General features: G+C 46.1%; 1 protein-coding gene across 2 annotated transcripts in view; it reads right to left on the reverse strand.

Annotated features, from left to right (window-relative positions):
• The window catches only part of PTPRN (protein tyrosine phosphatase receptor type N), a 68756-nt gene extending 55334 nt beyond the window's left edge, over positions 1-13422 (reverse strand). For both annotated transcript variants that reach the window (XM_077273125.1, XM_077273124.1), the window contains exon 1: positions 13196-13422. In XM_077273125.1, coding sequence (XP_077129240.1) covers positions 13196-13280 — 85 coding nt within the window. In that variant the 5' untranslated portion in view covers positions 13281-13422. The remainder of the gene's footprint in view (positions 1-13195) is intronic.
• Between the last annotated feature and the right edge of the window lie 245 nt (positions 13423-13667).

Genomic DNA, 13667 nt, shown 5'->3' on the forward strand with positions numbered 1-13667 from the left:
AACCCTTCAGCCGATACAATGAAACCCAGAAACATTATTTCTTGAACAGAGAAAACACATTTTTCCAATTTAGCAAACAAAGGTTTCCTAAGCTTTTGGAAAACAAAACGGACATGTTCATAGTTAAAATCCAAATAAAGGAAAAATTTAGAATGTCATCAAGGTAAACCGCAATAAACCTTCCAATACAGAAAATATATTGTTCATAAAGTTTTCAAAGACTTCTGGCGCACTGGTTAACCCAAACTGAGTGACAACATTTTTAAAAAGACCCTCAGATGTTAAAGATCCCATTTTCCACTCACCACCCTTCTGCATACATATCAATTTATAAGCCCCTCTAAGGTCCAGCTTAGAAAACCATTTAGCCCCTGTAAGCTGATTATAAAGGTCGGGGAAGTGGGGAAATATTCTCAACTGTAATTTTGTTTAATTAATGGAAATCGAAGCAAACGTGGAGATCACCATCTTTATTTTTAACAACAAAAACCCAGCAGCTACAAGAGAGGAGGAAGGACGAATATGACCTTTCCGTAAACTTTCGTTGACATATTCTTTCATGACCTGATAAATTACACAGGCGCGCTTTAGGCAACTTGGCATCAGAGATAAGATTAATAGTGCAATCATAAGGATGATGGGGAGGTAATATCTGACTCTTTTTTTTTTGAGAGCACATCTTTGAGGTTTTTCAGGTTCCCGGCAGACCCTCCAGACTAGAGGAGCAAATTTGTACAGAACTAAGACGTTTCTTATAAAAGTCCACTGAACAAAATCCTTCTGACACCAATCGATAACCTACTGCTCTCCCTGAACTGATCTTTCTCCCCTGAAAATGTATCAGGGAGATCAACTACTAATTCTGGAAAGACCAACTGTACATCAAAAGGTACCGCCGTCATAGCTACTGCCGGCAGCGGAGGGATGTGAGTAGCATCCATCACAATGGAAAACTGACCACTGACCATGCCGCTCAGACTGTGACGGTTATTATTTCTGGTGCTCTCTGGACAGATCCTGAGCCATCTGGGGCAGATTCGTCACCGGATCGCAAAGTTTACAAATTGGTTCCATACTGATGGGAAACAGAAAACTAAAAGTATTTGGGCCAATTGTAATGTGACGCTAGTCACTACTCAATGTGAAACTGCTCACGGAGTTACCATGAGGAAGGATAGTCAAGAGGTCGGGAGTCAGTACCAGGAGGGCTCATAATAGACAAAGGGGAAAGACAAAAGTGTAGTCAGGTCAGAGTCCGAAGCCAGAGAATCAGGAAGGTAGCGGATCAAGACAAACGGATAGTCAAAGGTTGGCAGCGAAAGTCAGGATACAACTCAGTAACAGGATAAAAAAGTGCAATATGGTCTTATCTGGGTATTATGGGTAGAGATTTACATTTAGTTGAAAGTTGCTCATCTGTGGGGGTTGTGTGTGACACAACCACTACCATAGCCCACTTGTCAGCCGATACAACGTCCACAGAGTTGTATATAATAGAGAGTCAGAATAAGTGGACTTCGAGGGCGCCGCCGATTCAGGACTGGATCATAAACAGTTTAGTTGAAGGTGGTTTATTTGTCAACGGCGCGCGTTTCAGAATCAAATCCGACTGCCCTCGAAGTCCACTTATTCTGACTCTCTATTAAATACAACTCAGAGCACAGAGCAAACACACACCACTTCAGCAAAGCTACAATTTATTTATTTATTTTCTTTATTTTACTCACCTATAAAATGCAATTAATTCTGCAGCACTTTACAGACATCAACATCGCTGTCCCCATTGGGGCTCACAATCTACATTCCCTATCAGTATCAGTCTTTGGAATGTGGGAGGAAACCGGAGAAATCAGAGGAAACCCACGCAAACACGGGGAGAACATACAAACTCCTTGCAGATGTTGTCCTTGGTGAGATATGAACCCCGGACCCCAGCACTAACCACTGAGCCATCATGCTGCGTATAATTGGCAATGGTCTGACTATTGTCAGAGTGCTATATAGCCCTGTAATCACCCCGAATAGATGTCACCTGGAGGAGATCCCACAGACCCAGCCAGGTAGGATGGCTGAGCTGCCACTCACAATACTCACACCTCAGCCAGCCCTCTATCCCATAGGGCAGCAGAGCTGTCATTCACAGCGTCCCTGGGAAACCATGAGTGGTGGACCGTGACACTTTCTCTGTGAATGGGAGCAGAGTGCAACATATACAGGTTTTCATGGGGAATTAAGGTCTCACAGGCTTTCCCTATAAATGAGAGGAAGAGCAAGACTCATGGACTTTCTGTATTTCTAAATGGAAGATTCAGGGCATATAGGGTCTCTCTACGAATGGGTGACAGGAACAGGACTCAGAGGCTTTCTCTATGAGTGGGTGAGAGAAGCAGGACTCACAGGCTTTCTCTATGAGTGGGTGGGAGGAGCAGGACTCACAGGCTTTCTCTATGAGTGGGTGGGAGCAGCAGGACTCACAGGCTTTCCCTATGAGTGGGTGAGAGAAGCAGGACTGACGGGCTTTCTCTATGAGTGGGTGGGAGGAGCAGGACTCACAGGCTTTCTCTATGAGTGGGTGAGAGAAGCAGGACTCACAGGCTTTCTCTATGAGTGTGTGGGAGGAGCAGGACTCAGGCTTTCTCTATGAGTGTGTGGGAGGAGCAGGACTCAGGCTTTCTCTATGAGTGGGTGGGAGGAGCAGGACTCACAGGCTTTCTCTATGAGTGGGTGGGAGCAGCAGGACTCACAGGCTTTCCCTATGAGTGGGTGAGAGAAGCAGGACTGACGGGCTTTCTCTATGAGTGGGTGGGAGGAGCAGGACTCACAGGCTTTCTCTATGAGTGGGTGAGAGAAGCAGGACTCACAGGCTTTCTCTATGAGTGTGTGGGAGGAGCAGGACTCAGGCTTTCTCTATGAGTGGGTGGGAGGAGCAGGAGTCACAGGCTTTCTCTATCTGTGGGAGGAGCAGGACTCACAGGCTTTCTCTATGAATTAGTAGGAGGAGCAGGATATATCTGTGAGTGGGTGGGAGGAGCAGGACTCACAGGCTTTATCTATGAATTAGTGGGAAGAGAAGGACTCACAGGCTTTCTCTGAGTGGGTGGGAGGAGCAGGACTCACAGGCTTTCTGTATGAGTGGTTGGGAGGAGCAGTAGGCTTTCATTATGACTTTGTGAGAGAAGCAGGACTGACAGGCTTTCTCTATCAATTAGTAGGAGCAGGATTTATCTATGAGTGGGTGGGAGGAGCAGGACTCACAGGCTTTCTCTATGAATTAGTAGGAGCAGGATTTATCTATGAGTGGGTGGGAGGAGCAGGACTCACAGGCTTTCTCTATGAATTAGTGAGAGAAGGAGGACTCACGGGCTTTCTCTATGACTTGGTGGGAGGAGCATGACTCACAGACTTTCATTAAGACTTGGCGAGAGAAGCAGGACTCACAGGCTTTCTCTATGACTTGGTGGGAGGAGCAGGACTCACAGACTTTCTCTATGACTTGGCGGGAGGAGCAGGACTCACAAGCTTTCATTAAGACTTGGTGAGAGAAGCTGGACTCAGGCTTTCTCTATGACTTGGTGAGAGAAGCAGGACTCACAGGCTTTCTCTATGACTTGGTTGGAGGAGCAGGACTCACAGGCTTTCTCTATGACTTGGTGAGAGGAGCAGGACTCACAGACTTTCTCTATGACTTGGCGGGAGGAGCAGGACTCACAAGCTTTCATTAAGACTTGGTGAGAGAAGCAGGACTCACAGGCTTTCTCTATGACTTGGTGGGAGGAGCAGGACTCACAGACTTTCTCTATGACTTGGCTGGAGGAGCAGGACTCACAAGCTTTCATTAAGACTTGGTGAGAGAAGCTGGACTCAGGCTTTCTCTATGACTTGGTGAGAGAAGCAGGACTCACAGGCTTTCTCTATGACTTGGTTAGAGGAGCAGGACTCACAGGCTTTCTCTATGACTTGGTGAGAGGAGCAGGACTCACAGACTTTCTCTATGACTTGGCGGGAGGAGCAGGACTCACAAGCTTTCATTAAGACTTGGTGAGAGAAGCAGGACTCACAGGCTTTCTCTATGATGTGGTGGGAGGAGCAGGACTCACAGGCTTTCTCTATGACTTGGTGGGAGGAGCAGGACTCACAGACTTTCTCTATGACTTGGCGGGAGGAGCAGGACTCACAAGCTTTCATTAAGACTTAGTGAGAGAAGCTGGACTCACAGGCTTCCTCTATGACTTGGTGAGAGAAGCAGGACTCACAGGCTTTCTCTATGACTTGGTTGGAGGTGCAGGACTCACAGGCTTTCTCTATGACTTGGTGAGAGGAGCAGGACTCACAGACTTTCTCTATGACTTGGCGGGAGGAGCAGGACTCACAAGCTTTCATTAAGACTTGGTCAGAGAAGCAGGACTCACAGGCTTTCTCTATGACTTGGTGGGAGGAGCAGGACTCACAGACTTTCTCTATGACTTGGCGGGAGGAGCAGGACTCACAAGCTTTCATTAAGACTTGGTGAGAGAAGCAGGACTCACAGGCTTTCTCTATGACTTGGTGGGAGGAGCAGGACTCACAGGCTTTCTCTATGACTTGGTGGGAGGAGCAGGACTCACAGACTTTCTCTGACTTGGTGGGAGGAGCAGGACTCACAAGCTTTCATTAAGACTTGGTGAGAGAAGCTGGACTCACAGGCTTTCTCTATGACTTGGTGAGAGAAGCAGGACTCACAGGCTTTCTCTATGACTTGGTTGGAGGAGCAGGACTGACAGACTTTCTCTATGACTTGGCGGGAGGAGCAGGACTCACAAGCTTTCATTAAGACTTAGTGAGAGAAGCTGGACTCACAGGCTTCCTCTATGACTTGGTGAGAGAAGCAGGACTCACAGGCTTTCTCTATGGCTTGGTTGGAGGTGCAGGACTCACAGGCTTTCTCTATGACTTGGTGAGAGGAGCAGGACTCAGACTTTCTCTATGACTTGGCGGGAGGAGCAGGACTCACAAGCTTTCATTAAGACTCGGTCAGAGAAGCAGGACTCACAGGCTTTCTCTATGACTTGGTGGGAGAAGCAGGACTCACAGACTTTCTCTATGACTTGGCGGGAGGAGCAGGACTCACAAGCTTTCATTAAGACTTGGTGAGAGAAGCAGGACTCACAGGCTTTCTCTATGACTTGGTGGGAGGAGCAGGACTCACAGGCTTTCTCTATGACTTGGTGGGAGGAGCAGGACTCACAGACTTTCTCTATGACTTGGTGGGAGGAGCAGGACTCACAAGCTTTCATTAAGACTTGGTGAGAGAAGCTGGACTCACAGGCTTTCTCTATGACTTGGTGAGAGATGCAGGACTCACAGGCTTTCTCTATGACTTGGTTGGAGGAGCAGGACTCACAGACTTTCTCTATGACTTGGCGGGAGGAGCAGGACTCACAAGCTTTCATTAAGACTTGGTGAGAGAAGTGTTATGGACCTGGTTATTAGGTGCACCTGGAATGACCTGATGGTTAAACTAGAAGACAGGACAAGCTCTGGGAAGTGGGAACTCTGCTGACCACAAATCCTAATCCTATAACACACACACTAGAAATAGCTGTGGAGCGTACCTACAGTTAGGTCCATATATATTTGGACAGAGACAACATTTTTCTAATTTTGGTTACAGACATTACCACAATGAATTTTAAACAAAACAATTCAGATGCAGTTGAAGTTCAGACTTTCAGCTTTCATTTGAGGGTATCCACATTAAAATTGGATGAAGGGTTTAGGAGTTTCAGCTCCTTAACATGTGCCACCCTGTTTTTAAAGGGACCAAAAGTAATTGGACAGATTCAATAATTGTAACTAAAATGTTCATTTTTAGTACTTGGTTGAAAACCCATTGTTGGCAATGACTGCCTGAAGTCTTGAACTCATGTACATCACCAGACGCTGTGTTTCCTCCTTTTTGATGCTCTGCCAGGTCTTCACTGCGGTGGTTTTCAGTTGCTGTTTGTTTGTGGCCTTTCTGTCTGAAGTTTAGTTTTTAACAAGTGAAATGCTGCTCAATTGGGTTGAGATCAGGTGACTGACTTGGCCATTCAAGAATATTCCACTTCTTTGCTTTAATAAACTCCTGGGTTGCTTTGGCTTCATGTTTTGGGTCATTGTCCATCTGTAGTATGAAACGACGACCAATCAGTTTGGCTGCATTTGGCTGGATCTGAGCACACAGTATGGCGGCTCTGAAGACCTCAGAATTCATTCCTGTGTCACATCATCCATAAACACTAGTGACCCAGTGCCACTGGCAGCCATGCATGCCCAAGCCATCACACTGCCTCCGCCGTGGTTTACAGATGATGTGGTATGCTTTGGATCATGAGCTGTACCACGCCTTCACCATACTTTTCTCTTTCCATCATTCTGGTAGAGGTTGATCTTGGTTTCATCTGTCCAAAGAATGTTCTTCCAGAACTGTGCTAGCTTTTTTAGATGTTTTTTAGCAAAGTCCAGTTTAGTCTTTTTATTCTTGATGCTTATGAGTGGCTGCACCGTGCAGTGAACCCTCTGTATTTACTTTCATGCAGTCTTCTCTTTATGGTAGATTTGGATATTGATGCGCCGACCTCCGGGAGAGTGTTGGTCACTTGGTTGGCTGTTGTGAAGGGGTTTCTCTTCACCATGGAGATTATTCTGCGATCACCCACCACTGTTGTCTTCCGTGGGCGCCCAGGTCTTTTTGCATTGATGAGTTCACCAGTGCTTTCTTTCTTTATCAGGATGTACCAAACTGTAGATTTTGCCACTCCTAATATTGTAGCAATTTCTCGGATGGGTTTTTTCTGTTTTCGCAGCTTAAGGATGGCTTGTTTCACCTGCATGGAGAGCTCCTTTGACCGCATGTTTACTTCACAACAAAACCTTCCAAATGCAAGCAACACAACTCAAATCAACTCCAGGCCTTTTATCTGCTTAATTGAGAATTACATAACGAAGGGATTGCCCACACCTGTCCATGAAATAGCCTTGGAGTCATTTGTCCAATTACTTTTGGTCCCTTTAAAAGCAGGGTGGCACATGTTAAGGAGCTGAAACTCCTAAACCCTTCATCCAATTTTAATGTGGATACCCTCAAATGAAAGCTGAAAGTCTGAACTTCAACTGCATCTGAATTGTTTTGTTTAAAATTCATTGTGGTAATTTCTATAACCAAAATTAGAAAAATGTTGTATCTGTCCAAATATATATGGACCTAACTGTAACTCTCCCTAGACGCCTCTTCACAGCCTAAGAGCTAACTACCCCTAAAGATAGGAAATAAAGCCTTACCTTGCCTCAGAGAAATTCCCCAAAGGTAAAGGCAGCCCCCCACATATATTAACTGTGAGTTAAGAGGAAAGTCACAAACACAGGGATGAAACAGGTTTCAGCAAAGGAGGCCAGACTTACTAAATAGACTGAGGATAGGAAAGGGATCTATGCGGTCAGCACAAAAAAACTACAAAAAGCCACGCAGAGTTTGCAAAAAGACCCCCGCACCGACTCACGGTGCGGAGGTGCCACTCTGCACCCCAGAGCTTACAGCTAGCAAGGCAATATCATGTTAGCAAGCTGGACTAGAACTTAGCAAGTACTAAGAAATATATTAAGTACACAATGAACAACAAATGAACTAGCAGGGACTTAGCTTCTGCTGGAGTAGACAGGTCATCAGAAAGATCCGAGAGAGATCTGAACCAGTACTGATACATTGACAGCTGGCATGAAGTAACGATCTGAGTGGAGTTAAATAGAGAAGCAGCCTAGCCGCAAACGAGGGCAGCTGAGGAGGCAACCTCAGAACCAGCAGTTCCACTCACAGCCACCAGAGGGAGTCCACGGACAGAACTCGCCGAAATACCATTCATGACCACAGGAGGGAGTTCGAGAACAGAATTCACAACAGAGAAGCAGGACTCACAGGCTTTCTCTATGACTTGGTGGGAGGAGCAGGACTCACAGGCTTTCTCTATGACTTGGTGGAAGGAGCAGGACTCACAGGCTTTCTCTATGACTTGGTGGGAGGAGCAGGACTCACAGGCTTTCTCTATGACTTGGTGAGAGAAGCAGGACTCACAGGCTTTCTCTGTGACTTGGTGGGAGTAGCAGGACTCACATGCTTTCTCTATGACTTGGTTGGAGGAGCAGGGCTCACAGGCTTTCTCTATGACTTGGTTGGAGGAGCAGGACTCACAGGCTTTCTCTATGACTTGGTGAGAGAAGCAGGACTCACAGGCTTTCTCTATGACTTGGTGGGAGGAGCAGGACTCACAGGCTTTCTCTATGACTTGGTGGGAGGAGCAGGACTCACAGACTTTCTCTATGACTTGGTGAGAGAGGCAGGACTCACAGGCTTTCTCTATGACTTGGTGGGAGGAGCAGGACTCACAGGCTTTCTCTATGACTTGGTGGGAGGAGCAGGACTCACAGGCTTTCTCTATGAATCCTGGCAGCAGTTTTGTATGAAAACACTGAATGAACCCATAGAAAACGATATTGATATCTCTGAATTCAGCCCCTCTTGCTGTATCCTGTGCTGCCCTCTCAGAAGGACCTGACAAACACATCTCCTCCTACCTGTATTCTACAACCTGCTATCCTCTCCTATCTTTACACGAACCACCCTGCTTTACTTCTCAGTTTCTTCACTACATTATTGTCACATTACTGATCTTTGACTCCACTTTCCATCCTTCCTTCGCATTTCCTTCCCTTTGTTCATATAGATACTCCAGATTTGTTCCCGTCCTTGTACATCGATGCTTTTCGTCCCTTATCGATACATTATCCACAAATATACCTCTGCCCATTAATGTTCAGTGCCACATTAGTCTATGCACTGCTGTCCACCATACTTTACACTTCTTAGTGTCTCTTATGTACTATACACTGCTTGTCCTCTCTCCGCACCTCTCCTTCTCACTCCATCACAAGCTCTCATCTATGGCTGAAGATCCCCTTCTTATCTACAACAAACCACAAAATACCAGAACGCTTCTTCAATTCCATCATAATTACATGAATCCAGATCAACAAGGCAGAGAAACCAGAACCTGATGGGAAGAGAACGGCTAAAATCCTCCGAGACCATCCAGCTGAATTACCAGAGCTTCTTCATATGTCAGTAAATTCCCATCTCCACTTGACGTAGCAGATGATTGCCCTTACTGACGTCAGCGTGGGCTCTCAGATAATTGTGAGGCGGGCAGAGGAAGATCCAGGAGAACAGGATACAATATTTCCCTGGTCTATGATCCATCAGTGCATGATATAGTACTACAGGACGCAGATTCAGCTCTGCTACATCTTCTACCAACCATAACCATACAAACCCGAGCTCACACCCTACAGGCTGTACAATAACCTGCACTAGGTTCTACTATGGAACGTTGCTGTACAATAACTCGCTACATCTCCTCATAGATTTGGCACCAAGTCCCCCATGTAGGACTTCGGGGGATAATTCATGGTGGTTATTATCACCCACACAAACCAAAATACAAGCGATTGTAAAGGCCATCTTCAATATTTGACGTGGGATGAGTCACAGGAGGAAGAGGGGGTGGAGAACCAGGCATGAGTAACGTCAGTGCCTGAATCAGCGTGCGATACATGCTCATGAGATACATATATATAATATCTGTAGACGTATTACATAGAACCAATCCAGATACAGCATATACTGTGCTGTAGGAAGGGCAGGGGGCGAGGGACCGCAATGTGCTTGGAGGAGATGTTTTTCATGGAAAATTCATATTTTATATTAATAATGTCATCAACAAAGCAGATCAGAGATGATGGGGTGAGTAGTAATATATGCAAGATGCAGCTATTTAAAACCTGAGTTGGTGCACAGATCCAGTGCCTGTCCTGGACATATAACTGTGGAAGGATTACAGCCAGATTTTAGAATTCTGGTCTTACAGCGGCAAAGGACAAGGGATGGGTGGTCTACTGGTGTCCAAACCCAAGGAAAGTAACTGCAAATAAATATATAGATATATAGATAATGCAACAACTCACTGGGTTCTATAGCAATAAACCTCTGCAACTTTCTAATTTACCTTAATTCCCCTCTAGTCCCAAGATCACTGCTTGCTGTCAGTGAATACAGATATTATTATTTAAAGATACTGAAACCTGTACAGATCTAAGGCTTAGCACAGTTGAGGGTTTTGTTAAACCTATATCCAGTCGTCTAGACTTTCCTTTCAGAACTAAACACACACTCTCTTCTGGCCTGATAGTTTGCAACAATGTATCAGTGCAGGTGAAATGTGTCAGCCTGGACAGCAGTAGCAATGCCAAGGCAGGACACAACTGCAGTGAATTCAGTGTTGAACCTGCACAGATGTATTTTCAGCCTATGATATTGAACTAGACTGCTTCCATTCACTGAAAACAAACAAAGGTCTTAAAATGATGGGGCATATCGTGGAATCTCAGCCAAGATTCAGCTTTTCACTTTTTTTTTTCCAAACTACAGGTCAGATGTCATTGCCGCTCTAGGCAGTGATTTATCAAAACTGCAGGATTCATGATTTACAGGGAATTTCCAGTATAACAAAATCATCATCCTCACTATCCCGGGGCAGAGGAAGATTCCTCTTTCCTATACTAATCACTATTGAGTTATTCTATATTTGCTTTTTGGAGGTTACTGGTAGTGATGACAGTCTGTGTGGCCCATGATAAGATGGACCAATCATTTACAAGAGGAACCATAAATGTGGACCATAGATTTACAATTGGGCAAATGTACCAATTCTGGACTCAACCTTTAGAGGACTGCGCTGCAAGCGATCTCAAAAGCCCTTTAGCATAAAGCTATAATCTCTTGCTTTTGTTTTTTGTTGGTCCTGATTTTAAATCTTTAAGAATTTTTCCATCTCATAATGTGATAGGGTATTGTTACGATATGTGATTACTTCATGATTGGTGCTAGTCTGACCTCTGTTGAACTCTAGTATAGCTGTATCCTCCTCTCACCACCTCAGTCCAAATAACCACACAACATTGTTGCATCCCCTTTATTGTCAGGAATGATTGGAGTCCCTTCTGGATCAAAAACGTCATAATATATCCTAGCAATAAGCCATTACTTTATGGAAACCCCTTTAAGGAGTGTGAAATGACAAACAGGCTACAAGCCCCCTCTGGCCTTGGGTCTTCAGTCTCTGCCCTAATGCCCAAATCATTAGTGTGCCCCTGACCCTTTATTTTGATTAGACACTGTACTTTTACATAGGACTGCAATGAAACCTATGCTCTTATCTGACCTCATTGAGTTATCCTGAGGAACAAAGAAATAATTATATGGCAATTTCAGCTCTGCTACAATGTATAATACAAACAGCATTCAGATAGCTAAGCATTAATTGTCCCATTAATTGACCTAGCAGGGGAGGACATATCACTGGTGCAACCTGTGCAGACGCACAGGGGTCCAAGAGGTCAAGGGGCCACTGCCACCTCCAAAGTCAGTGGAAATGTGTATTATAATGAGCTAGTTGGCTGCAAAGGGACCATAAATATATGCACAGGGGCCCTTTTCAGTATGTGTCTGCCAGTGTATCTGTATTGTATCCCTTATAAAAAAAAAACAAAAACAAAAAAGATCATTTGAGACAAAGGAAGCTTTTTGTGGTGCTCATAGCATAAATATTGCCTAAAGAATACCAGTCACCAAAATAAGCATCACCTGGTGCCCACCACTGTGCCCACTAACTCAAAAAGTGCTAGGGGGCCGACTGTGGAAAAAACCCTGCTATCTAGTCAATCAAAGCGACCAACAAATGCAATTCTCTGCAACTCTGAATCACCATAAAAAAGGAAGAACCTGCTCTAAGGTATTGGGGGCTCCTGATAGCTCATCCTCCTCATCCTCCTCACATATTGGGTGGTCTGACACAGGGCGGCGTCTTATTACATTTAACGTCAGACCTGAGTTTTAGATGATTAAAGCTGATTATAGACATAAGGGTTTTAATAATATTCTCCATTGTGGCAGCTGAACTCTCCCCTAATATCACCAGTTGGATTTTTCCTCTTTGCTTTGATATAAGGGGCATCAGAGGGGTCTGGGGTCCACGTATGTCCTTACTTTATGCTAATAGTGGAGGGGGCAGGGAGGCTGGCAGGGGCTGAATGACATGTGACAACAGCTGGAAGGTATACGCTATATATCCATCTCATACTGAGAACACTAGTTACCTGTCCTCAGTATATCCAGGAATAATCCCACTTCCTGCATTCGATACTTTGTTTATCATTTTCTATTTTGTATTTACTCTATTTAAATTCACAAAGAAAAACATCAACAATTGTTACATTTTTGAAACAGAAAAAAAAGGTAATTAAAACCAACCTGCAAAAAAATATATGACAGACAGACAGCGCACACCGAGACCTTACTCACAACCCCATCACCTTCTCGTCCCCAACCTTTGACCTGGGGGGTGCAACAAGTAACTGGGGGTCCGCACTCTAACAGCAAAGGAGCTCAGTAGTAAATCAGAGGACCCCCATAACATTTCCTCTCCAGGAAGATAAATCTGTGCTCTTACAGTAGAGAAGCCTTCCCCATAACTATCACCCTCATCATCCTATTGATAATAAACGAAAAAGTAGGAAAAAAACGAAAAAGTTGGAGGAAGTGTAAGGAGCCCCCCTCCCCCATTAATAATCAGCCCTGCCCTGGGGGTCTGTGTTTGAGCCCTACATACTTTCAGACACATTGTAACAGTGGGGGGTAGTGAAGTTCTGCAGCAGCTGGGGAGGTATAGAGAATATTGTGCCCCAATGTTTGCTAAGCACTAGGGTCCTCAGGTATCTGTTGTGACTGCAAGGAGGAGAAGATACAGGATGAAGAGGTTCTGCAGCAGCCGTGCCCATACAGGTGCCCAGGGAGGGAGGGAGGCTGATTAATCATCACTAAGACTTCGGGCTGTGAGGCCCCCAGCAGCTCACCGTCACCCCCTCCCCTGTGATAATGACCCCCTCTACAGGGGTCTGCCCGCTCTATAGGGGGCGCCATTTATTTCCTAGACCCCCATATAACAGCTCTGTGAATACCGCTCATAAACACCTCTGTGGGAGGATCCTGAAGAGGTTCTGCGGCGGCCGGGAGGGTACTGAGGAGAGAAGTGCGCGGGGAGGAGATGAGACCCTCGTTCCCGGTACTCACCGTGGCTCCGGGCCCCCAGGCCCCTGTGATGGCAGCAGCAGGTGAGGAGCAGCAGGCAGAGCGCGGGCCCTGCAGAGAGCCTCATCCTGATGTACGAGGGGCCCCGGCACCAGAGCAGCCTCACAGCGCGGCGAGCATCGCGGCTCCCCCGGAGATCAGCACCAGCGCGGCCGCTCCAGCACCACGGACAGCGGCGGACGGAGAGTGAGCGGCAGCAGCAGAGCCCCGCCCAGAGACCGCCCCCAGATGCAAAGCCCCGCCCTACAACAGTACAACACCGCCCTCCAGCCGCACAGCCCCGCCTAGAGACCAGCCCCCAGCTGCAAAGCCCCGCCCTACAACAGTACAACACCGCCCTCCAGCCGCACAGCCCCGCCTAGAGACCAGCCCCCAGCTGCAAAGTCCCGCCCTTAATCATTACTACCCCGCCCAGAGAGCGCCTCCAGCTGCACAGCCACGCCCAGAGCTAACC

This window comes from Ranitomeya variabilis, chromosome 7, assembly GCF_051348905.1.
Source record: "Ranitomeya variabilis isolate aRanVar5 chromosome 7, aRanVar5.hap1, whole genome shotgun sequence".
Taxonomy (NCBI): domain Eukaryota; kingdom Metazoa; phylum Chordata; class Amphibia; order Anura; family Dendrobatidae; genus Ranitomeya; species Ranitomeya variabilis.